Source organism: Carcharodon carcharias, chromosome 23, assembly GCF_017639515.1.
Source record: "Carcharodon carcharias isolate sCarCar2 chromosome 23, sCarCar2.pri, whole genome shotgun sequence".
Lineage (NCBI taxonomy): Eukaryota > Metazoa > Chordata > Chondrichthyes > Lamniformes > Lamnidae > Carcharodon > Carcharodon carcharias.
The window spans coordinates 51,355,939-51,382,445 of NC_054489.1; the positions used below are offsets into that span (position 1 = coordinate 51,355,939).

The 26,507-nt window shown below is 44.7% G+C and overlaps 1 protein-coding gene across 2 annotated transcripts in view; it reads right to left on the reverse strand.

The window, feature by feature from the left end:
• Nucleotides 1–26,507, reverse strand: part of LOC121269170 (1-phosphatidylinositol 4,5-bisphosphate phosphodiesterase delta-3-like) — a 56,934-nt gene that overhangs the window by 19,056 nt on the left and 11,371 nt on the right. Inside the window, exon 1 of one of the 2 annotated variants that reach the window (XM_041173688.1) lies at nucleotides 22,084–22,246. The exons of the other annotated variant lie outside the window; for it this stretch is intronic. Coding sequence (XP_041029622.1) covers nucleotides 22,084–22,174 — 91 coding nt within the window. The 5' untranslated portion in view covers nucleotides 22,175–22,246. Of the gene's footprint in view, nucleotides 1–22,083; nucleotides 22,247–26,507 lie in introns of those variants that run through there. 2 annotated transcript variants of the gene reach the window in all.

The following is a 26,507-nucleotide window of genomic DNA, read 5'->3' on the forward strand; positions in this document are numbered from 1 at the left end:
AGACCAGTACCAGTCGTTTCCAAGTTTTACTGTTTTCCTTTCTGGGGACCAAACTGATTCAGCAACGCTTCAATTGAGTGGAAGACAGTCCTATGACAGGTGACTCTGTAACTTACCTTCCAAATACAGGGAGAAATTATCCAGCAAAAACACACATAGAATAAAGCATTTCCTGCCAGATAGATTGAAACTGGGGTCTCCAACACCAACAGTCTCCCCCTGCACAGGCCATGGTACCACAGGAAACCCAGCCTCACTTGGCTCCCCACTGCCCAACATCCCTTAATCCATAGATAAAAGCAAAATACTGCAGATGCTGGAAATCTGAAATAAAAACGGAAAATACTGGTAAAACTCAGCAGGTCTGGCAGCATCTGTGGAGAGAGGATTTTAAAATCCATCCCATCTCGTTTCTACTTCTCTTTAGCTCTGAAGAAGAGTCATACAGACTCAAAACATTAACTCTATTTAAGACCATAAGATGTAGGTGCAGAAGAAGGCCATTCAGCCCATCGAGTCTGCTTCGCCATTCAATGAAATCATGACTGATCTGATAATCCTCAACTCCACTTTTCTGCCTTTTCCCCATAACCCTTGATTTCCTTACTGATTAAAAATCTGTCTATCTCAGCCTTTAATGGCCCAGCCTCTATAGCCCTCTGCGGTAAAGAATTCCACAGATTGACTACCCTCAGAGAAGAAATTCCTCATCTCTGTCTTAAATGGGTGACCTCCTACTCTGAGATTATGCCCTCTGGTCCTAGACTCTCCCATAAGGGGAAACAACCTTTCAGCATCTACCCTGTTCAAGCCTCCTAAGAATCTTATATGTTTCCGTAAGGTCACCTCTCATTCTTCTAAACTCCAATGAGTACAGGCCCAACCTACTCAACCTCTCCTCATAAGAAAATCCCTCCATACCCAGGATCAACCAAGTGAACTTTCTCTGGATTGCCTCCAAAGCCAGTATGTCTTTCCTTAGGTAAGGGGACCAAAATTGTTCACAGTATTCTAGGTGTGGTCTAACTAGTGCCTTGTATAGTTTTAGCAAGATTTCCCTATTTTTATACTCCATTCCCTTTGAAATAAAGGCCAACATTTGCCTTCCCTATTACCTGTTGAACTTGTATATTAGCTTTTTGAGATTCATCAAGGACTCCCAAATCCCTCTGTGCTGTAGCTTTCTGCAGTCCTTCTCCATTTAAATAATATTCAGCTCCTCTATTCTTTCTGCCAAAGTGCATATCCTCACATTTTCCCACATTATATTTCATCTGCCAAGTTTTTGCCCACTCACTTAACCTGTCTATATCCCTCTGTAGACTCTTTGTGACATCCTCACCACTTGCCTTCCCACCTATTTTTGTGTCATCCGCAAACTTAGCGATAGTACATCCACTTCCCTCATCCAAGTCATTAATATATATTGTAAATAATTCAGGCCCCAGCACTGATCCCTGTGACACTCCACTAGTTACAGGTTGCCATCCCGAAAATGCCCCTCTTATCCCAACTCTCTGTTTTCTATTAGTTAGCCAATCCTCTGTCCATGCTAATATACTACCCTCAACACCATGGGCTCTCATCCTAAGTAGCCTTATGTGTGGTACCCTATTGAACACCTTTTGGAAATTTCTCTCTCTCCACAGATGTTGCCAGGCCTGCTGAGTTTTACCAGCATTTTCTGTTTTTATCCCTTAATTCATGTCTCCTATGACATCAAACAACAATAACACAAAAGTCCGACCATAGGTATAATTAATATAATAAATGAAAAGTCAATGACCAAACAAACTCAAAATCCTTCACCCAAGCAGTCCACATAGTGCATTCAACAATGCACTCTCTTGCATTCACGGCTGCTCCTACGAGCTGCTCCCCCTATGATTGAGGATGAGGTAGAGGCAGCCTGCTCAAATCTATCTGCATCTGGCTGATGCCGTTGGCTTCCATCTCCATTGTAAAAGCAGCATCTGTCACAGGGCCTTTCTGCAGGAATGGGTCCTGAGTCAGAGGGGCCAAGGAGTCGAGGGATGACACCAGTGCCCGAGGACTGGCCACCTCATCAGTTTCTGACTGATTCAACCCTTTCCGGGTGTCCATTGGATTCCCTCCTGTTGGAGATGGTCATTGCCTGACAATTGTGTGGCGTGAATGTGACTTGCCACTTGTCAGACCAAGCCTGGATATTGTCCAGGTCTTGCTGTATTTGGACATGGATTGCTTCAGTATCTGAGGAGATGTGAATGGTGCTGAACATTGTGCAATCATCAGCGAACATCCCCACTTCAAACCTTATGATGGAAGGAAGGTCATTGTCGAATCAGCGGAGAGTTTTCCTCCTGATTCCCATTGACTCCAGTTTTTCTCGAGCTCCTTGATGCCACACTTGGTCAAATGCGGCCTTGATGTCAAGGGCAGTCACTCTCACCTCATCTTGGGAGTTCAGCTCTTTTGTCCATGTTTGAATCAAGGCTGTAATAAGATTAGGAGCTGAGTGGCCCTGGCAGAATCCAAACTAGGCATCAGTGAGCAGGTTATTGCTAAGCAAGTGCCTCTTGACAGTGCTGTTGATGACCCCTTCCATCACTTTCCTGATGATGGAGAGTAGACTGATGAGGCGGTAATTGGCTGGGTTGGATTTGTCCTGCTTTTTGTGTACAGGACATCACTGGGCAATTTTCCACATAGCTGGGTAGATGCCAGTGTTGTAGCTGTGCTGGAACAGCCTGGCTAGGGGTGTGGCAAGTTCTGGAGCACAAGTCTTCAGTACTATTGCTGGTATATAGTCAGGGCCCTTAGCCTTTTCAGTACCCAGTGCTTTCAGCCATTTCTTAATATCACATAGAATGAATCGAAGTGGCTGAAGACTGGCATCTGTGAGACTGGGGACCTCTGGGGGAGGCAGAGATGGATCATCCACCCAGCCCTTCTTGTTGAAGATTCTAGCAAATGCTTCAGCCTTATCTTTTGCACTGAGTGCTGGGCTCCCCCATCATTAAGGATGGGGTTATTTGTGGAGCCTCCTCATCCAGTGAGTTGTTTAATCGTCCACCACCATTCACGACTGGATGTGGCAGGACTGCAGAGCTTAGGTTTGATCCTTTGGTTGTGGGATCGCTTAGTTCTGTCTATCACTTGCTGCTTATGCTGTTTGGAATGCAAGTAATCCTGTGTTATAGCTTCACCAGGATAACACCTCACTTTTAGGTATGCCTGGTGCTGCTCCTGGTATGTACTCCTGCACTCTTCATTGAACTAGGGTTGATCCGCTGGCTGATGATAATGGTAGTAATGACAGGCCATGAAGATTGTGTTTGAGTACAATTCTGCTGCTGCCGATGGTCCACAGTGCCTCATGGATGCCCAGTCTTGAGTTGCTGTTCGAAATCTATCCCATTTAGCAGGGTCATAGTGCCACACAGCACAATGGAGGGTATCCTCAATGCGAAGGTGGGACTTCGTTTCCACAATGACTGTGTGGTGGTCACTCCTACCAATACTGTCATGGACAGCTGCATCTGCAGCAGGCAGGTTGGTGAGGATGAGGTAAAGTATGTTTTTCCCTCTTGTTGGTTCCCTCACCACCTGCCACAGATTCAGTCTAGCAGCTATGTCCTTTAGGACTCGGCCAGCTCGGTCAGTAGTGGTGCTACTGAGCCACTCTTGGTGATGAACATTGAAGTCCCCACACCCACAGTACGTTCTATGACCTTCCCACCCTCAGTGCTTCCTCCAAGTGGTGTTCAACATGGAGGAGCACTGATTCATCAGCTGAGGGAGGGCAGTACATGGTAATCAGCAATTTCCTTACCCATGTTTGACCTGATGCCACGAGACTTCATGGGGACCAAAGTCGATGTTGAGGACTCCCAGGGCAACTCCCTCCAGACTGCATACCACTGTGCCTCCACCTCTGCTGGGTCTGTCCTGCTGGTGGGACAGGACATACCCAAGGATGATGATGGTGGTGTCTGGGACATTATCTGTAAGGTATGATTCCGTGAGGATGACTATGTCAGGCTATTACTTAACTAGTCTGTGAGACAGCTCTCCCAGTTTTGGCACTAGCCCCCCGATATTAGTAAAGAGGACTTTGCAGGGTCGACAGGGCTGAGTTTGCCATTGTTTCCGGTGTCTAGGTCGATGCCGGGTGGTCCATCCGGTTTCAAGCTTTGTGATTTTGCAGGGGCTTGATACAACTGAGAGGCTTGAGGACATTTAAGAGTCAACTAATTGCTGAGGGTCTGGAGTCACATGTAGGCCAGACCAGGTAAGGACGATAGACTTCCTTAGTGAACTAGGTGGGTGGGTTTTTTTTTTAACTACAATTGACAATGGTTTCATGGTCATCATTAGACTTTTAATTCCAGATTTTTATTGAATTGCAATTCCACCATCTTCCACGGTGAGATTCAAACCCAGGTCCCCAGAGAATTACCCTGGGTGTCTGGATTACTATTCCACTACGCCATGAGAGCCATGTTGCCACCAGATGTGATGTGGAGCAAACCATCGGCATTCTCAGATAACTGATCTGCTGTCTGGAACGGGTCACTGGGGGAGGGGGGTGGGGGGAATCCCTATCATACTTGGCAGAGTGTGAACCAACTTCATGGTGGTCTGCTGTGTCCTATACAATCCAGCACTTGAGGATACAACCTTTGTCACCAGCCTTCAGCGAGGGCCTCAGGAGGAGGAGGGAAGGAGGTGGCATCTGGGACACTATTTCTCTGGACAGGCTGTCTATGACTGGCTTGTCAGACTGCAGTTCCTCTAGAAACATCCCCTACTCACCATGTTCCACAATTCACGCTCCTTCTATCTCTGTTACAGAATATTGCAGTGTCCTGAAACTGAAACTGAAAAATAATATCATTGCATAACAGCTTTATCCCACAATACTCCCAATAATGCAAAAGAAGACTGAGCTAATTACCTTTGCACATTCCCTGAGTGCCTTTGGCTATTTAATGCTCCTATAGGGATCCATTCTTATCTATCTAATCATAGCCAGAGAATCACTTCCGATGACTTCTCTCCCTGCTGCAGCATCGCTTCCTGTGTCCCACAAGAATCTATCCTCGGCTGCCTCCTATTTCTCTTCTTCATGCTGCCCCTTGACAGCATCATCTGAAAGCACAGTGTTAGTTTTCACATGTACACTGACACCCAGCTCAACATCACCATCATTACTGACTCCTCCACTGTTGCTAAATTATCAGGCCTTTGTTATCTCTAGACTCGACTATTCCAATGCACCCCTGGCTGGTCTCACACATTCTACCCTCTGTAAACTAAAGCTTATCGCAAGCTCTGCCCACATGTCTTAACTCATATCATCATCGTAGATTCGTTTGCTGAATAAACTGAGAGAATCCTGTGAGTAAATGGCTGAGTGCTTTGAGACAAAACATTCCACAGTGCCCAGAGAGAGACACCTGGCACATGTTCAGGTGCCAGTTGTTTGCAGTGTGATGTGTATGACAGGGTTGTGTACAGCAGGACTCAGCACTGGGGTACAAACATTCAGCACCCCGGGTAGGACAGAGGTAGCTTTCACAGCCTCTCCTCTCTGTTCCCAGCCTTTGAAAGCTCATTAACATTAAACATTAACCCTGTTTCGCACTCCAGATCAGCAGTTTGACTTTTGATTTCAGACTAGCAGCAAGTGTTTTATTTCACTTTGTAATTGACCTTTGAGCCCAACCTCTGCAATAAGAACCTACATTTATGTAACACTTTTAGTGTAATAAAACATCCCAACATAGGAGCATTATAATCAAAAATACGACTTGCCTGGATGAGTGCAGCTCCAAGAACACCCAAGAAGCTCAACACCATCCAGGACAAAGCAGCCCGCTTGATTGGCACCACATCCACAAACATTCACTCCCTCCACCACCGATACACAGCACCATCTACAAGATGCACTGCAGGAATTCACCAAGGCTCCTTAGGCAGCATCTTCTAAACCCACAACCACTACCATCTAGAAGGACAAGGGCAGCAGATAGATGGGGACACCACCACCTGGAAGTTCCCCTCCAAACCATTCGCCATCCTGACTTGGAAATACATCACCATTCCTTCAGTGTCACTGGGTCAAAATCCTGGAACTCCCTTCCTAACAGCACTGTGGGTGTACCTACACCACATGGACTGCAGTGATCAAGAAGGCAGCTCACTGCTAGCTACTCAAGAGCAATTAGGGATGGGCAATAAATGCTGGCCTAGCCAGTGAGGCCCACACCCCATAAATGAATTTTTAAAAGTTTGAAAACAGGAGATGTTAGATCAGATGACAAATGCTTGGTCAAGGTTTTAAGGAGTGCCTGAGAGGATGAAAGTGAAAAAGAGATGTGGAGGGATGTAGGGAAGAAATTTCAGAGTTTGGGGCCAAGGCAACAGAAGGCATGGCCACCAAATGATGGAATGATTAAAATTGAGGAGATTCAAGAGGCCAGAATTAGAATCTTGGAGGGTTGTGCTGCTGGAGCAGATTACAAAGATAGGGAGGGGTGAAGCAATGGAGGGATTAGGAAAAAATGGTGAGAATTTTAAAATTAAAATGTTGCTTGACCAGGAGCCAGTGCAGGTCAGTGAACACAGGAGTGATAGGTAAATGGGACTTGGTATGAGTTAAGACATGTGGTCAGCAGGGTTTGCGATTAGTTTACAGAGGATATGCTCTGGGAGAGCTCAGCCACAGACTGGGTGGCATTTGCAGTTGGCAGTCATCAGCCACCAGCCAGGTCACAAAGGCTCTATTCCAGATGGGGAGTCTCCATCTGAGATGAACTGAGACAGGGGCAAATTGGGTGATTTTACTGAGGATGGATTAGACAGCCTTATCGATGATACCCATGTAACGGTCAAGCACGGACAGACCAGCCAGCCAGATTCCTGAACAGAAAAGGCTTCAGCACACTGAATGTTCAGCTGGTTTGTGACCACAGGAAGCACATATTGCAGGTTAGCACTCAGTTCCTGGGCAGCTGTCATGGCTCCTTCATCCTGGAGAGTCCCAGGCTGCACATGTCAGGCCGACATCCAGATTCCATGGGAGGCTGCTGGTGATCAGGGCTATCTCTTGAAGAGGTGGCTCCTGATATGCATCCAGTACTCAGAGGTAGAGAGAGGTGCTCCACGCAAAGCAATCAGCTAACACAAGCTCTTATTGAACAGGCCAGAGAATACAGTTTTGTTGTCTTGCCTTCCAGTAACAGCCATCTAAGGTGTCTCATATTGTTGACATCTGCTGTGTGCTGTACTACATGACTTTACAAAGGGGGCTGGAGCTGGATGAGGAGGGACTGATCCACCACTCTTCCTCAAAGGAGGATAGGAAGGAGGAGGAAGAAGAGGCTGAAGGAGGCATTCAAGTGGAGCCTGGTGCAAGGCATTGGAGAGAACCTTTCAAGGCCATTCCAAGCCTCATGGCTCCCAGTAGAAAAAAACAATAAAGTTTGGGATATGACCAGTACTGGCCTGCACTGGTCTTGCATACTTAAAATGGAACTCCATTTCAGACCAGTACCAGTCGTTTCCAAGTTTTACTGTTTTCCTTTCTGGGGACCAAACTGATTCAGCAACGCTTCAATTGAGTGGAAGACAGTCCTATGACAGGTGACTCTGTAACTTACCTTCCAAATACAGGGAGAAATTATCCAGCAAAAACACACATAGAATAAAGCATTTCCTGCCAGATAGATTGAAACTGGGGTCTCCAACACCAACAGTCTCCCCCTGCACAGGCCATGGTACCACAGGAAACCCCAGCCTCACTTGGCTCCCCACTGCCCAACATCCCTTAATCCATAGATAAAAGCAAAATACTGCAGATGCTGGAAATCTGAAATAAAAACGGAAAATACTGGTAAAACTCAGCAGGTCTGGCAGCATCTGTGGAGAGAGGATTTTAAAATCCATCCCATCTCGTTTCTACTTCTCTTTAGCTCTGAAGAAGAGTCATACAGACTCAAAACATTAACTCTATTTAAGACCATAAGATGTAGGTGCAGAAGAAGGCCATTCAGCCCATCGAGTCTGCTTCGCCATTCAATGAATCATGACTGATCTGATAATCCTCAACTCCACTTTTCTGCCTTTTCCCCATAAACCCTTGATTTCCTTACTGATTAAAAATCTGTCTATCTCAGCCTTTAATGGCCCAGCCTCTATAGCCCTCTGCGGTAAAGAATTCCACAGATTGACTACCCTCAGAGAAGAAATTCCTCATCTCTGTCTTAAATGGGTGACCTCCTACTCTGAGATTATGCCCTCTGGTCCTAGACTCTCCCATAAGGGGAAACAACCTTTCAGCATCTACCCTGTTCAAGCCTCCTAAGAATCTTATATGTTTCCGTAAGGTCACCTCTCATTCTTCTAAACTCCAATGAGTACAGGCCCAACCTACTCAACCTCTCCTCATAAGAAAATCCCTCCATACCCAGGATCAACCAAGTGAACTTTCTCTGGATTGCCTCCAAAGCCAGTATGTCTTTCCTTAGGTAAGGGGACCAAAATTGTTCACAGTATTCTAGGTGTGGTCTAACTAGTGCCTTGTATAGTTTTAGCAAGATTTCCCTATTTTTATACTCCATTCCCTTTGAAATAAAGGCCAACATTTGCCTTCCCTATTACCTGTTGAACTTGTATATTAGCTTTTTGAGATTCATCAAGGACTCCCCAAATCCCTCTGTGCTGTAGCTTTCTGCAGTCCTTCTCCATTTAAATAATATTCAGCTCCTCTATTCTTTCTGCCAAAGTGCATATCCTCACATTTTCCCACATTATATTTCATCTGCCAAGTTTTTGCCCCACTCACTTAACCTGTCTATATCCCTCTGTAGACTCTTTGTGACATCCTCACCACTTGCCTTCCCACCTATTTTTGTGTCATCCGCAAACTTAGCGATAGTACATCCACTTCCCTCATCCAAGTCATTAATATATATTGTAAATAATTCAGGCCCCAGCACTGATCCCTGTGACACTCCACTAGTTACAGGTTGCCATCCCGAAAATGCCCCTCTTATCCCAACTCTCTGTTTTCTATTAGTTAGCCAATCCTCTGTCCATGCTAATATACTACCCTCAACACCATGGGCTCTCATCCTAAGTAGCCTTATGTGTGGTACCCTATTGAACACCTTTTGGAAATTTCTCTCTCTCCACAGATGTTGCCAGGCCTGCTGAGTTTTACCAGCATTTTCTGTTTTTATCCCTTAATTCATGTCTCCTATGACATCAAACAACAATAACACAAAAGTCCGACCATAGGTATAATTAATATAATAAATGAAAAGTCAATGACCAAACAAACTCAAAATCCTTCACCCAAGCAGTCCACATAGTGCATTCAACAATGCACTCTCTTGCATTCACGGCTGCTCCTACGAGCTGCTCCCCCTATGATTGAGGATGAGGTAGAGGCAGCCTGCTCAAATCTATCTGCATCTGGCTGATGCCGTTGGCTTCCATCTCCATTGTAAAAGCAGCATCTGTCACAGGGCCTTTCTGCAGGAATGGGTCCTGAGTCAGAGGGGCCAAGGAGTCGAGGGATGACACCAGTGCCCGAGGACTGGCCACCTCATCAGTTTCTGACTGATTCAACCCTTTCCGGGTGTCCATTGGATTCCCTCCTGTTGGAGATGGTCATTGCCTGACAATTGTGTGGCGTGAATGTGACTTGCCACTTGTCAGACCAAGCCTGGATATTGTCCAGGTCTTGCTGTATTTGGACATGGATTGCTTCAGTATCTGAGGAGATGTGAATGGTGCTGAACATTGTGCAATCATCAGCGAACATCCCCACTTCAAACCTTATGATGGAAGGAAGGTCATTGTCGAATCAGCGGAGAGTTTTCCTCCTGATTCCCATTGACTCCAGTTTTTCTCGAGCTCCTTGATGCCACACTTGGTCAAATGCGGCCTTGATGTCAAGGGCAGTCACTCTCACCTCATCTTGGGAGTTCAGCTCTTTTGTCCATGTTTGAATCAAGGCTGTAATAAGATTAGGAGCTGAGTGGCCCTGGCAGAATCCAAACTAGGCATCAGTGAGCAGGTTATTGCTAAGCAAGTGCCTCTTGACAGTGCTGTTGATGACCCCTTCCATCACTTTCCTGATGATGGAGAGTAGACTGATGAGGCGGTAATTGGCTGGGTTGGATTTGTCCTGCTTTTTGTGTACAGGACATCACTGGGCAATTTTCCACATAGCTGGGTAGATGCCAGTGTTGTAGCTGTGCTGGAACAGCCTGGCTAGGGGTGTGGCAAGTTCTGGAGCACAAGTCTTCAGTACTATTGCTGGTATATAGTCAGGGCCCTTAGCCTTTTCAGTACCCAGTGCTTTCAGCCATTTCTTAATATCACATAGAATGAATCGAAGTGGCTGAAGACTGGCATCTGTGAGACTGGGGACCTCTGGGGGAGGCAGAGATGGATCATCCACCCAGCCCTTCTTGTTGAAGATTCTAGCAAATGCTTCAGCCTTATCTTTTGCACTGAGTGCTGGGCTCCCCCATCATTAAGGATGGGGTTATTTGTGGAGCCTCCTCATCCAGTGAGTTGTTTAATCGTCCACCACCATTCACGACTGGATGTGGCAGGACTGCAGAGCTTAGGTTTGATCCTTTGGTTGTGGGATCGCTTAGTTCTGTCTATCACTTGCTGCTTATGCTGTTTGGAATGCAAGTAATCCTGTGTTATAGCTTCACCAGGATAACACCTCACTTTTAGGTATGCCTGGTGCTGCTCCTGGTATGTACTCCTGCACTCTTCATTGAACTAGGGTTGATCCGCTGGCTTGATGATAATGGTAGTAATGACAGGCCATGAAGATTGTGTTTGAGTACAATTCTGCTGCTGCCGATGGTCCACAGTGCCTCATGGATGCCCAGTCTTGAGTTGCTGTTCGAAATCTATCCCATTTAGCAGGGTCATAGTGCCACACAGCACAATGGAGGGTATCCTCAATGCGAAGGTGGGACTTCGTTTCCACAATGACTGTGTGGTGGTCACTCCTACCAATACTGTCATGGACAGCTGCATCTGCAGCAGGCAGGTTGGTGAGGATGAGGTAAAGTATGTTTTTCCCTCTTGTTGGTTCCCTCACCACCTGCCACAGATTCAGTCTAGCAGCTATGTCCTTTAGGACTCGGCCAGCTCGGTCAGTAGTGGTGCTACTGAGCCACTCTTGGTGATGAACATTGAAGTCCCCACACCCACAGTACGTTCTATGACCTTCCCACCCTCAGTGCTTCCTCCAAGTGGTGTTCAACATGGAGGAGCACTGATTCATCAGCTGAGGGAGGGCAGTACATGGTAATCAGCAATTTCCTTACCCATGTTTGACCTGATGCCACGAGACTTCATGGGGACCAAAGTCGATGTTGAGGACTCCCAGGGCAACTCCCTCCAGACTGCATACCACTGTGCCTCCACCTCTGCTGGGTCTGTCCTGCTGGTGGGACAGGACATACCCAAGGATGATGATGGTGGTGTCTGGGACATTATCTGTAAGGTATGATTCCGTGAGGATGACTATGTCAGGCTATTACTTAACTAGTCTGTGAGACAGCTCTCCCAGTTTTGGCACTAGCCCCCCGATATTAGTAAAGAGGACTTTGCAGGGTCGACAGGGCTGAGTTTGCCATTGTTTCCGGTGTCTAGGTCGATGCCGGGTGGTCCATCCGGTTTCAAGCTTTGTGATTTTGCAGGGGCTTGATACAACTGAGAGGCTTGAGGACATTTAAGAGTCAACTAATTGCTGAGGGTCTGGAGTCACATGTAGGCCAGACCAGGTAAGGACGATAGACTTCCTTAGTGAACTAGGTGGGTGGGTTTTTTTTTTAACTACAATTGACAATGGTTTCATGGTCATCATTAGACTTTTAATTCCAGATTTTTATTGAATTGCAATTCCACCATCTTCCACGGTGAGATTCAAACCCAGGTCCCCAGAGAATTACCCTGGGTGTCTGGATTACTATTCCACTACGCCATGAGAGCCATGTTGCCACCAGATGTGATGTGGAGCAAACCATCGGCATTCTCAGATAACTGATCTGCTGTCTGGAACGGGTCACTGGGGGAGGGGGGTGGGGGGAATCCCTATCATACTTGGCAGAGTGTGAACCAACTTCATGGTGGTCTGCTGTGTCCTATACAATCCAGCACTTGAGGATACAACCTTTGTCACCAGCCTTCAGCGAGGGCCTCAGGAGGAGGAGGGAAGGAGGTGGCATCTGGGACACTATTTCTCTGGACAGGCTGTCTATGACTGGCTTGTCAGACTGCAGTTCCTCTAGAAACATCCCTACTCACCATGTTCCACAATTCACGCTCCTTCTATCTCTGTTACAGAATATTGCAGTGTCCTGAAACTGAAACTGAAAAATAATATCATTGCATAACAGCTTTATCCCACAATACTCCCAATAATGCAAAAGAAGACTGAGCTAATTACCTTTGCACATTCCCTGAGTGCCTTTGGCTATTTAATGCTCCTATAGGGATCCATTCTTATCTATCTAATCATAGCCAGAGAATCACTTCCGATGACTTCTCTCCCTGCTGCAGCATCGCTTCCTGTGTCCCACAAGAATCTATCCTCGGCTGCCTCCTATTTCTCTTCTTCATGCTGCCCCTTGACAGCATCATCTGAAAGCACAGTGTTAGTTTTCACATGTACACTGACACCCAGCTCAACATCACCATCATTACTGACTCCTCCACTGTTGCTAAATTATCAGGCCTTTGTTATCTCTAGACTCGACTATTCCAATGCACCCCTGGCTGGTCTCACACATTCTACCCTCTGTAAACTAAAGCTTATCGCAAGCTCTGCCCACATGTCTTAACTCATATCATCATCGTAGATTCGTTTGCTGAATAAACTGAGAGAATCCTGTGAGTAAATGGCTGAGTGCTTTGAGACAAAACATTCCACAGTGCCCAGAGAGAGACACCTGGCACATGTTCAGGTGCCAGTTGTTTGCAGTGTGATGTGTATGACAGGGTTGTGTACAGCAGGACTCAGCACTGGGGTACAAACATTCAGCACCCCCGGGTAGGACAGAGGTAGCTTTCACAGCCTCTCCTCTCTGTTCCCAGCCTTTGAAAGCTCATTAACATTAAACATTAACCCTGTTTCGCACTCCAGATCAGCAGTTTGACTTTTGATTTCAGACTAGCAGCAAGTGTTTTATTTCACTTTGTAATTGACCTTTGAGCCCAACCTCTGCAATAAGAACCTACATTTATGTAACACTTTTAGTGTAATAAAACATCCCAACATAGGAGCATTATAATCAAAAATACGACTTGCCTGGATGAGTGCAGCTCCAAGAACACCCAAGAAGCTCAACACCATCCAGGACAAAGCAGCCCGCTTGATTGGCACCACATCCACAAACATTCACTCCCTCCACCACCGATACACAGCACCATCTACAAGATGCACTGCAGGAATTCACCAAGGCTCCTTAGGCAGCATCTTCTAAACCCACAACCACTACCATCTAGAAGGACAAGGGCAGCAGATAGATGGGGACACCACCACCTGGAAGTTCCCCTCCAAACCATTCGCCATCCTGACTTGGAAATACATCACCATTCCTTCAGTGTCACTGGGTCAAAATCCTGGAACTCCCTTCCTAACAGCACTGTGGGTGTACCTACACCACATGGACTGCAGTGATCAAGAAGGCAGCTCACTGCTAGCTACTCAAGAGCAATTAGGGATGGGCAATAAATGCTGGCCTAGCCAGTGAGGCCCACACCCCATAAATGAATTTTTAAAAGTTTGAAAACAGGAGATGTTAGATCAGATGACAAATGCTTGGTCAAGGTTTTAAGGAGTGCCTGAGAGGATGAAAGTGAAAAAGAGATGTGGAGGGATGTAGGGAAGAAATTTCAGAGTTTGGGGCCAAGGCAACAGAAGGCATGGCCACCAAATGATGGAATGATTAAAATTGAGGAGATTCAAGAGGCCAGAATTAGAATCTTGGAGGGTTGTGCTGCTGGAGCAGATTACAAAGATAGGGAGGGGTGAAGCAATGGAGGGATTTGGAAAAAATGGTGAGAATTTTAAAATTAAAATGTTGCTTGACCAGGAGCCAGTGCAGGTCAGTGAACACAGGAGTGATAGGTAAATGGGACTTGGTATGAGTTAAGACATGTGGTCAGCAGGGTTTGCGATTAGTTTACAGAGGATAGGATATGGGAGACCAGCCAAGGGTGCATTGGAATAGTTGAGTCTAGAGATAACAAAGGCCTGAATGAGGGTCTCAGCAGAGATGAACTGAGACAGGGGCAAATTTGGGTGATGTTACTGAGGTGGAAATAGACAGCCTTAGTGATGATACCAATATGTGCTCGGAAGTTCATCTCAGGGTTAATTATAACACCAAGGTGCAAACAGTCTGGTTTAATCTTAGAATGTTGCCAAGGAGAGAGATGGAGTCAATCGTTAGGGAACAGATTTTGGGGTGGGGACCAAAAACAATGGCTTTAGTTTTCCCATATTTAATTGGAGGAAATATCTGCTCATCTAGTGCTGGATGTCAGATAAGCAGTCTGATAATTTAGCAACAGTGGAGGAGTCAGTAATGATGGTGAGGTTGAGCTGGGTGTCAGTGTACATGTGAAAACTAACACTGTGCTTTCAGATGATGCTGTCAAGGGGCAGCATGAAGAAGAGAAATAGGAAGCAGCCGAGGATAGATTCGTGTGGGACACAGGAAGTGATGCTGCAGCAGCAGGAAGAGAAGCCAGTGGAAGTGATTCTCTGGCTATGATTAGATAGATAAGAATGGAGCCAGGTGAGAGCAGTCCCACCCAGTTGCATGGTGCTGGAGAGGCAATGGGCCCAGCTTGTGTGGTCAACCATGTTGAATGGTGCAGACAGGCCGAGAAGGATGGGGAGGGGAAGTTCATCTTTGTCACAGACACATAGGATGTCATATGAGACTTAAATAAGAGCTGTTTGAGTACTGTGTCAGAGGTAAAAACCTGACTGGAGGAATTCAAACATGGAATTCTGGGAAAGATGAGCAAGAATTAAGGAGTTAAGAGGAAAGGGAGGTTGGTGATGGGATGGTAGTTTGCAAGGACACTGGGGTCAAGGCTTGGCCTTTGAGGAAAGTGGTGATGGTGACAGATTTAAAGGAGAGAGGGACAACACCTGAAGAGAAAACCGTTTATAATATCAGCTAACATGGGGACCAGGAGGGGAAGTAGGTTGGCTACCTTTTATTGGGAATAAGTTTGAGAGAACAGGAGGTAGGTGGGTCTCATGGGCAAGATGAGCTCAAAGAGGGTATGAAGGGAGATAGGAGAAACTAGAGAAAGATGTGAGTTCAGAGTTTGGGCAGCAGGGAACTTTAGAAGAGGTTTGGCCCGGTGGGCTAGTGGAATAGAGGGAAGAGACAGAGGCAGCTGAAAGGATTGTTTTATTCTCAATGCCAAAGAAGCCCATTTATTGTTGAAGGGGAGAAGGGAGGAGGAAAGGAAGAGGGGTTGAGAAGAGGAAATAGGAAAAGCCAGGGTTATCTTTGCATTCCAGGAAAATCCTGGAAAAGGCAGCAGTTTTAGCAGATGAGAGCAGGTCCCTACAGTGCTTTATGTGGTCCAGCCAGATCTGGTATGAATAGCCACATTACTTGTAAAGCATACCCCTTCAAGTCTGCGTCCATTGGACTTAAGGGAGTGAAAATGAGACTGTACTATGGGTAACAGCCAAGGTGAGAGAGAGGGGGAGTATTGATTTTATTGGGAACTAGGACATCTAAGGTGGAGGTAATGGTGCAGCTGAACAAATCAATAGCTATAGAAATGTTGTGGTGAGCATAGACCAGGTAAATGAAGAGAAAAAGAGAATGTATCATAATTGGACAAAATGTTTCAGAAATAACAGAAACTACAAGCAAACTGCTGTCAGGAAAATCACCCTGTCTCTGTACTGACACCCAATATCTGACTGAATGCTCCAGGTGTGGGCTCTCATCCATAGACAGAGTTCCAGGAATTCAGGCACATGATTTCCCAGTGTGTAGTTCCACAGTTAAGGCTGGCACTAGGAGAGTGCAATCAGGATAACCCCTCTCTTCTGTTGCCCCGGGTGCTTGAAGTGTAATCTACCTAACTCTCTTTCTCTCATGGAGACAATATTCCATTAAGTGGTCATTGTAAGCTCAAACTTGCTCCAACAATGACCTTCGCATGTTACCTAATTTGGCAGCGACGATTTAATTAAGCTCCATGTTTTGAAGAGACTTACTAATAGAGTCATAGAGTTATACAACAGAAACAGGCCCTTCAGCCCAACGTGTCCGTGCCAGCCATCAAGCACCTATCTATTCGAATCCCATTTTCCAGCACTTAGCCCATAGCCCTGTATGCTATGGCATTTCAAATGCTCATCTAAATACTTCTTAAATGTTGTGAGGGTTCCCATCTCTACCACCCCCTCGGGCAGTGTGCGTTCCAGATTCCAACCACCCTCTGGATGAAAAATTTTCCTCAAATCCCTTCTAAACTTCCTGCCCCTTATTTTAAATCCTGGTTATTGACACCTTTGCTTAGGGGGAAAGTTTCTTCTTATCTACCCTATCTATGCCCCTCAATTTTGTATAACTCCATCAGGTCTCCCCTCAGCCTTCTCTGCTTTAAAGGAAAACAACCCTAGCCTATCCAGTCTCTCTTCATAGCTGAAACGCTCCAGCCCAGGCAACATTCTGGTGAATCTCCTCTGCACCCTCTCCAGTGCAGTCACATCCTTCCTATAGAGTAGCGACCAGAACTGCACACATTACTCCAGCTGTAGCCTAGCTAGCATTTTATACAGCTCCAACATAACCCCCTTATATTCTATGTCTCAACTAATAAAGGCAAGTATCCCATATGCCTTCTTAACCACCTTATCTACCTGTGCTGCTGCCTTCGGGGATTTATGGACATGTACACCAAGGTCCCTCTGATCCTCTGTACTTCCTAGGGTCCTATTATTCATTGTGTATTCCCTTGCTGTGTTAGTCCTTCCAAAGTGCATCAACTCACACTTCTCAGGATTAAATTCCATTTGCCACTGCTACAATTTACGACATCACCAATTTTCGTGTCATCTGTGAACTTACTGATCATGCCTCCTATATTCACGTTTAAATCATTAATGTACACTACAAACAGCAAGGGTTCCAGCACTAGTCCCTGTGGTAGACCACTGGTCACAGGCTTCCAAATGCAAAAACAACCTTTGACCCTCACCTTCTTCCTCCTGCAACAATATATCATTTTCCCATGTGTTAATCAATAGTCTTGATTCATCTGCCTTAGTTTTGGATCCAATTTGCCAAATTGTCCTGGATCCCATGGGCTCTTACCTTCTTGACCATTCTCCAATGTGAGACCTTGTCAAAAGCCTTAATGAAGTCTAGGTAGACTACACCAACTGCACTACCCTCATCTACACCCCTAGACACCTCCTCGAAAAATTCAACCAATTTTGTTAGACATGATCTCCCCCTGACAAAGCTATGCTGACTATTGCTAATTAATCCCTGCCTCTCCAAGCGGAGATTAATCCTGTCCCTCAATTTTTTCCAATAGCTTCCCTACTGTTAGACTCACTGGCCTGTAATTACCTGGTTTATCCCTACCACCCTTCTTGAATAATGGTACCACATTCTTTGTCCTCCAGTCCTCCGGCACCTCTCCTGTGGCCAGAGAAGATTTGAAAATTAGTGTCAGAGCCCCTGCGATCTCCTCCCTTGCCTTACATAGCAGCCTGGGATACATCTCACCTGGGCCTGGGGATTTATCCACTTTTAAACCTGCTAAAACCATTAATACCTCCTCCCTTTCAATGCTGATTTGTTCAAGTATATCACAGTTCCCCTCCCTGATTTCTGCACCTATATCATCTTTCTCCATAGTGAACACAGACGAAAAGTATTCATTTAAAACCTCACCTACATCTACTGGCTGCTCTCACAGATTGACACTTTGGTCCCTAATGGGCCCTACTCTTTCCTTTCTTATCCTCTTGCTCATAATAGATTTATAAAATACCCTGGGATTTTCCTTTATCTTACCCGCCAGGTGTTTTCTCAAGCCCCCTCTTCACTCTCCTAATTACTATTTTTAAGTAACCCCCTACACTTTCTACACTCCTCTAGGGCTTCCGCTGTTTTCAGCCCTCTGTATCTGCCATCAGCCTCCTTTTCCTTATCCAATCCTCTATATCCCTCAACATCCAGGGTTCCCTGGACTTGTTGGATCTACTCTTCACTTTTTTGGGAACATGTTAGCCCTGCACTCTCACTATTTCCTCTTGAATGACTCCCACTGGTCTGATATAGACTTTCCTACAAGTAGCTGCTCCAAGTCCACTTTGGCCAGATCCTGTCTTATCATATTGAAATTAGCCTTCCCCAATTGAGGACCTTTATTTCCAGTCCATCTTTATCTTTTTACATAACTACCTTAAATCTTAGTGTTATGGTCACTATCCCCAAAATGCTCCCCCACTGAGATTTCTACCTCTTGTCAGGTTTCATTCCCTAAGATTAAGTCCAGTAATGCCCCTTCTCTTGTAAGGCTTTCTACATGCTCAAAAAGCTCTCCTGGATGCACTTTAAGAATTCTGCCCCCTCTAAGCCTTTCACACTAAGACTATCCCAAGTAATATTGGGGAAGCTGAAATCTCCTACTATTATTACCTTATCATTCTTACACTTCGAGATTTGCTGACATATCTGCTCCACTCTCTCCCCCTGACTGTTTGGAGGCCCATAGTACACTCCCAGCAAAGTGATTGCCCCCTTTTTGTTTTTAAGTTCAACCAATATGGCCTCATTTGAGGAACCTTCTGAGATACCATTCCTCCTTAATGCAGTAATTGACTCCTTGATCAATAGTGCAATGCCACCTCCTCTTTTACACCCACACCACACCCATCCCTGTCATGCTTGAAAATTCTATACCCAAGAACATTGAGCTTCCAGTCCTGGCCTTCCCTCAACCATGTCTCTATGTAGCAACAATATCATATGATAATAATATCATGCCCTCAAGTCATCTGCTTTACTTGTAAGACCCCCTGCATTAAAATAGATACAATCCAGCCTTCCATTATTCCCTTGTGTCTTAACTGGTCTATATTTGCTCTGCCTTCCAGGCTGACTTAGTTTCTCTTCGATATTTAGCTGTGCATCACCCCCTATAGTACCTCCATTCTGTATTCCATCTTCCTGACAGATTGTTTTAAATCCCCCCTCCCAACAGCACCACCAAACCTACCTGCAAGGATGTTGGTCCAGTTCTGGTTCAGGTGCAACCCGTCTGACTTGTATAGGCCCCACCTTCACCAGAAACAGACCCAGACATCCAGGAAACTAAAGCCCGCCCTCCTGCACCATCTCTTCAGCCACAGTCATCCTTTCTATCCTCCTATTCCTTTGGTCACTAGCACATGGCACAGGGAATAATCCAGAAATTACAGCCTTTGAGGTCCTTCTTTTTAATCTGCCACCTAGCTCCCTAAATTCTTCTTGCAGGACCTCATCCATCCTCCTACTTATGTCGTTGGTACCAATGTGAACCACAACCTCCGACTGTTTGCCCTCCCCCTTTAGAATGGCCCGCAGCCATTCTGTGACATCCTTGACCCTGAGACCATCCTGGAGTCACGTCTACAGCCGCAGAAGCCTTTCTGCACCCCTCACTATTAAGCCTCCTCCCTACCACTATTGCTCTTGCACTCTTACTTCTCCCACCTTGTGCAGCTGAGCCACTCAGTGCCTGAACTTGGCTCTGACTGCACTCTCCAGAAGAACCTTCACCATCACCATTTTCCAACATAGAAAAACGGTTCTTGATTGAGATGCACTCTGGGGCTTTCTTGAACACCTGCCTGCCCCCCTTCTTCTGACTGGTGGTCACCCATTCCCTCCCTGACTGCATTTCCTTAAGCTGTGGAGTGACTGCATCTAAGAACGTGCTCTCCATGTAACCCTGAGCCTCGCGGATGCACCGCTGCGTCTCCAGCTGAGGCTCAAGCTCCGAAACCCGTTGCTCGAGCTGGTCAAGCCGCTGGCACTTCCTATACGTGTGGTCATCCAGAATACAAGGAATGTCTAAGAATTCCCACATGCTGCAGGCCGTACAACACACGGGACTGAGCTCCCTTACCATACTTGTTGTTTATTTTTAATTAAAAGACTATTTCCTTAAATTTAAGCCAAGTATAAAACTATCTAGTTTAAAAAAAAACAAATGCTGAGACTCTTACCTTCTGTAATGTGGCTTTAAAGTGGAAAAAAAAACAACTTACCCACTACCTACCAATCGCTAAGTCTGGGTGAGAACCGGCTCCTTCACAGGTAAACTTGCAGGTTGAGTCAGTAGTTAGGAAGGCAAATGCAACGTTGGCATTTATTTCAAGAGGACTAGAATATAAAAGCAGGGATGTGCTGCTGAGGCTTTATAAGGCTGTGGTCAGACCACATTTAGAATATTGTGAGCAATTTTGGGCCCCGTATCTCAGGAATGATGTTCTGGCCCTGGAGAGGGTCCAGAGGAGGTTCATGAAAACGATCCCTGGAATGAAAAGCTTAACATATGGGGCACGTTTAAGGACTCTGGGTCTATACTCAATGGAGTTTAGAAGGATGAGGGGGGATCTGATTGAAACTTACAGAATACTGAAAGGCCTGGATACAGTGGATGTGGGGAAGATGTTTCCATTAGTAGGAGAGACTAGGACCCGAGGGCACAGCCTCAGAGTAAAGGGAAGACCTTTTAGAACAGAGATGAGGAGAAACTTCTTTAGCCAGAGAGTGGTGAATCTATGGAATTCATTGCCACAGAAGGCTGTGGAGGCCAGGTCATTGAGTGTATTTAAGACCGAGATAGATAGGTTCTTGATTGGTAAGGGGATCAAAGGTTACGGGGAGAAGGTGGGAGAATGGGGTTGAGAAACTTATCAGCCATGATTGAATGGCAGAGCAGACTCGATGGGCCGAATGGCTTAATTTCTGCTCCTATGTCTTATGGGCTATTCAGCCCCTTGTGCCTGATTCACCATTCAATTACATCATGTCTGATCTGTGTCTTAAATTCATCTATGCAACTTGGTTCAATAACCCTTAATATCTCTGCCTAACAAAAATCAATTGGTCTTAATTTAAAATTTTCAAAACTGCCCTGAAGGAACTTCAACTCATGAAAGTTACTTTCCTGTCCCATGGCTGATGTTCATGGTGAGTTTGAAAGTGACTTTTGGTCACGTGAAGCATTTCAGTCAGGCCCAAAACTATCCATGTCCTCTCAATCTTCATAATGCACATACATTCCAATATAAGCTATTGATAGGACTCTCTTCTCTAGCTCAAGATACTGAAGCTAACTAAACCACTTCTACTGTTATCAGTTAGATCAGTCAGTTCAACACTGACCCACATTCAAACATAGTTCCATTCTGTCTTGATCAGCAATTTTAATCCCAAACTATTGGAGGAGCTATTCCCAAATTTAAAATGAAGTGATTAGTACTCTTTCTAAATGTATTTTGTGACCAGCCTTTAAATGATCTGGGTCATCAACCCTATAACAACATAAAGAACCTGGCCCCCATTTCACAATGTGCTGTGTAAACACTCAGCCTCACTTGTGATCACAGCAATGTCCAGAGGCAGCAGTATCCATTTATGGTGGAACCACTTTCAATAAAGTGCAGGAAATTCCTTTGTTCTGATATTCTTGCAATTAAACTCCCACATAATATAGTCTGCAGGTCTGATACAGCTTGCAGACTTTACAAAACTTCTGAGGTCAATGGGTTCAATACAGTTGTCAAGCCCTTTGAACCTAACACAACTTAAGGCCCTACATATTTTGCAAGCCTATGCGGGAATGTAACTCATAGGCCCTACATAACCTGTGCTTCTTCTTGCCTTATAACAACCTAGAGAGCCATTGCAGTCAATGGATCTATGGGTCCCAGCACCTGGACTACAAATTCGTTCCACCTGCTCAATTAATGGTACCTTTTGCCCCAGATGTTACAGTATAACACACCCTGTTGGAGTATATGTAGTGCTTGCTGCTGTAGTATAATGTGTTGTGTTCCTTCTGTTGTAGTATCGAACCTCCTGTTGTAGTGCAGCATTGTAGTAATCTGATGGGTAATATACCTTTAAGACAAATGTTTTAATGGAAGATCACATAATCTTGGTATCCAATAGCACGGTAATTGTAAATAAAGAAAAATTCCCGTCCCCATCGTTGAAGCAATCTCCTTGAAGCATGCCATAATTTGGAAGAGTTGAATCTTTAGATCCAGACTCAGACGATTGATCTCATTATGTAGCAAGGGGGAAGAAATGTGTGATCCTCTTACCCTCGTGTGGGAGTAAGGCCAATGGGTTAATTCAAATTTTGTTGACACCCAGTTCCCCAGATTTGAAATTTGATGACTTAATGAGACTTGTAAAGAATCATTACCAGCCAAATCCCTCGGTGATGATGCAATGGTTCAAATTTAACTCAAAAAATAGAGCCAGGGGGAGACATCTGCTTGTTATGTGGCAAGTCTGAAGCAATTAACAGGATAGTGCGAGTTTGGTACATCTATAAATGATATGCTTAGAGATTGTTTGGTGTGCGGTAGAAGTGAAGATGCCATTCAGAAGAGATTACTGTCTGAAACAAATCTGAATTTTCACCAAAAAAAATGTGAATTTTCAGAAGCATTGGAAACTGCTCTGCCAATGGAAAGTGCAGCGCGGGACTCAAACGCCATACAGAGAGTGAAAAATGGCACCGTCCTCCACATTGGGCGGGGAGCCTCAACCAAAAGGAATTTGAAAATACAAGGCTTTGCTCAGAAGTGGGAAGCAGCCACCGATAGCAGACAAATAAAAAAAGTGATAACTTAGCAGCAAAAACATAGCATCATGGTAACAGAGGTGGAAGCAGACAACCTTGTAATGAACCACAGTTTAAAAAAAATGTTTTTTGTCATCGGAATGGACACCTTATGAGACATTGTAAAGATAGAATCAGGCAGATTTTCAAACAAAAGCAAAACCCCAATGAGGTCTACAGCATTGAAAAACCTGAAGTAGTAGATTCAGATGTTTATTTGTTGTATAATTTAAAGGTAGGAAGAACAGAACCTATCCATGTAATCATGAGAGTGAATGAGAGGCCTATCAGAATGGAGGTGGATACTGGAACAGCCACTATGGTGATAGGTGAGCATAATTTTAAACCTGGATCATGGGAAACATAAACTGAATTTGGGAGAAACAGATGCCGAGTTGAAAACTTACATGGGAGAAGACACATAAGTCAAGGGCATAAGTAAAGTCACAGTACACTACAGAAGTCAAACAATGATATTACCCCTGATGGTGGTAGTAGGTGAGGGACCTAGCCTCCTTGGACGAAACTGGCTGAAAGAAATTAAATTGGAATGGGCGGAAATCTTCCAACTGAGAACTAATGAGCTATCAGAGCTTCTACAAAAACATGCCTCAGACTTCAAGGATGAACTTGGAAGGATTGAGGGGCTACAAGCAAAAACCCAGATTCATGAAGGCAAGACCAGTACCTTATGCACTGTGGTAAAAGGGATGTGCCAAACTGGACAGGTTAGAAAAACTGGAAGTGATACAACCAGAGCAGTTTTCACAACACCAATTGTACCTGTTCTCAGACCTCACCGAAGTGTTTGAATTTGTGGGGTCTACAAATTAACAGTCAATAAAGTGGCTAAGTTGGACAGACATCCCATAGCAAAAATTGAAGACTTTGTATGCTACACTGGCAGGTGGAACTGCCTATTTGAAGTTTGATATTACTCATGCTTATCAACAATTAGAATTAAAGAAGGCCTCCCAGAAGTTTGACACCATTAATACACACAAAGGGTTGTACCAATACATCTGATTATCTTTTAGCATATCTTCAGCTTGCACCATATTCCAAAGAACTATGGAAAGTTTACTACAGGCACTGCCCCAGGTTATAGTTTGTTTAGCTGACATTCTGGTGACAGACCTCACTGAAAAGGAACAGTTGGTAAACTTGGAAGAAGTTTAAAAATGTTTTTCGCAGGTTGGAGTGAGGTTGAAAAAAAAAGTGCATATTCCAAGTGAAAGAGGTAACCTACCTGGGTCACAAGGTAGACTCACAAGGCCTACATCCAGTTGAAGAAAAAGCGAAAGCCATTAGAGAGACATCAGCACCAAAGAATATCTCCAAACTCAAATCATTCTTGGGGATGATCAATTACTATGGACATTTCTTACCTAATTTGTCGACAGAACTGGCACTCCTGTATTACTTACTCAAGAAAAACCAGCGATGACTTGGCAAACACCACAGGAAAAAGCTTTCACAAAAGTGAAACAGTTGTTGTAGTGATCTACCCTACCAGTGCATTTTGACCCAAAGAAAGATTTGGTGTTGACATGTGACATATCTTCCTATGGAGCAGGAGCAGTGCTCTCCCATCAAATGGATGGTGGATCAGAATGACCTATTGGATAAGTATCAAGAATGCTCAATACAGCGGAAAAAGGATACTCACAGTTAGAAAAAGGCCTGTCAATCATCTTTGGTGTTGAGAAATTTCCCCAATGTGTTCACAGTCATCATTTTACTATCGTTTCAGACCACAAGCTCTTGCTGGGGGTATTCAGCGAAGACAAGGCTATACCATCTATAGCCTCAGTAAGAGTACAAAGATGGGCATTGATCTTGGCAGCGGATGAGTATACTTTTGTTCATAGACCCGGAAGTCAAATTGCAAATGCAGATGCACTCAGTCGTTTGCCCATGCAAGTAAAAGATGAGGATGTTCCAATTCCTCAAGATTTCATTTTGTTATTGAACTTTCTAGGTTCATCACCGGTACATGCCAAACAGATTAGAGATTGGACAAGTCGAGACCCAGTCTTATCCAAAGTACAAGAACAAGTTCTTCACAGTTGGTCACAACAACAGGAATCAGACGAAATGAAACCATATCTTCAGAGAGGATACGAAATAATCAGCCCAGAAGGTATCTTATTGTGGGGAGCACAACTGTTTCTCCAAAAGGGTGAAAATCATGATTATCTGAACTTCACGGTGCACATCCTGGAACTTCCAAAATGAAGGCAATGGCATGCAGCTATCTATGGTGGCCTGGGATGGATGGAGAAATAGGGAACTTAGTGAGAAGTTGTATGAAGTATCAGCAAGTACAAAAATTATCTGCAACAGCTCTGTTATACCCCTGGGAGTGGCCTGGAAGGCTGTGGGTGTGAGTAAACATCGACTATGTGGGACCTTTTATGGGAAAAATATTTCTACTTATCGTCGATGCACAAAATGGATAGACATATATGAAGTGAAGTCGTCGACATCTTCTGCTACAATTGACAAGCTACATCAAAGTTTCACAATCAACGACTGCCTGAAGTGGTTGTTTCAGATAATGGAACGGTATTCACAAGTGCTGAGTTTCACCGATTTATCAGCCTCAACGGTTTTACTCATGTAAAAACTTCATCATACCATCCTTCTTCAAATGGACTGCCAAGAAAGTGGTTCAGACATTCAAGCCTGGTATGAAGAAATTGTCTGGAGATTCTATTACGACACACGGTTTCTTTTCCATTATAGGGCCACCCCTCATACGACAACAGGTGTCACACCTGCGGAATTGTTGATGAGTAAGTGCTATCTCCAAACGAGATTGAGCCTAATTATGCCACACTTGGAGGGGAAAGGTGGGAAAGGAGTCAGGGAAGTCAGAAAATTGGACACGACTGGCAGAGTTATGGCAGGACATTTAATGTAGGAGAGAAGGTTTATGTGAAGAGTTTTAGAGAAGAGCCAACAAGGTTGTTTGGTGAAATAAGTGCAGTAATGAGACCTCTTCCCTACCACGTGAAAATGGAACATTGAGCCACATGGAGACATGTGGATCATATAAGAGAAGAAACAAAATACTCAGAAATGATTCCACCAGTGTTTGTGACCGAGTCAATGTTTCCTGTTGAAAGAACTCAATTAAATACAGATGTGTCTGAAGGGCCGACTGTACCTGTAAGAATCGAGGAATTAGATTTGCAGGTACCTAATGAAGAGCCTGCTGCTCAGACAATTCCAATAAAGGAGGTTTCAGATAAACCATCAGAAGCAGTAGAGCTGAAACGTTCTACATGCATAAGGAAAACCAGTAAGACTGCCTTTGTTAATTAATTATGTGAAAAATTTGATATTTTGAGAAAAATTGTAAAATGTATTTTAGCAAAGGGGGAGGAATGTAGTAATCTGATGTGCAATATACCTTTAAGACGAATGTTGTAATGGAAGATCACATGATCTTGGTATCCAATAGCAGAGTAGCGTGGGCTACCTCTGTAGTCAGTAGTCTTGAGTTAGAGTCTGAAGTGAAAAGACAGAGTTTTAATTTGTAAGCACGCAAGTGTAGCTGCTGAGCTCCT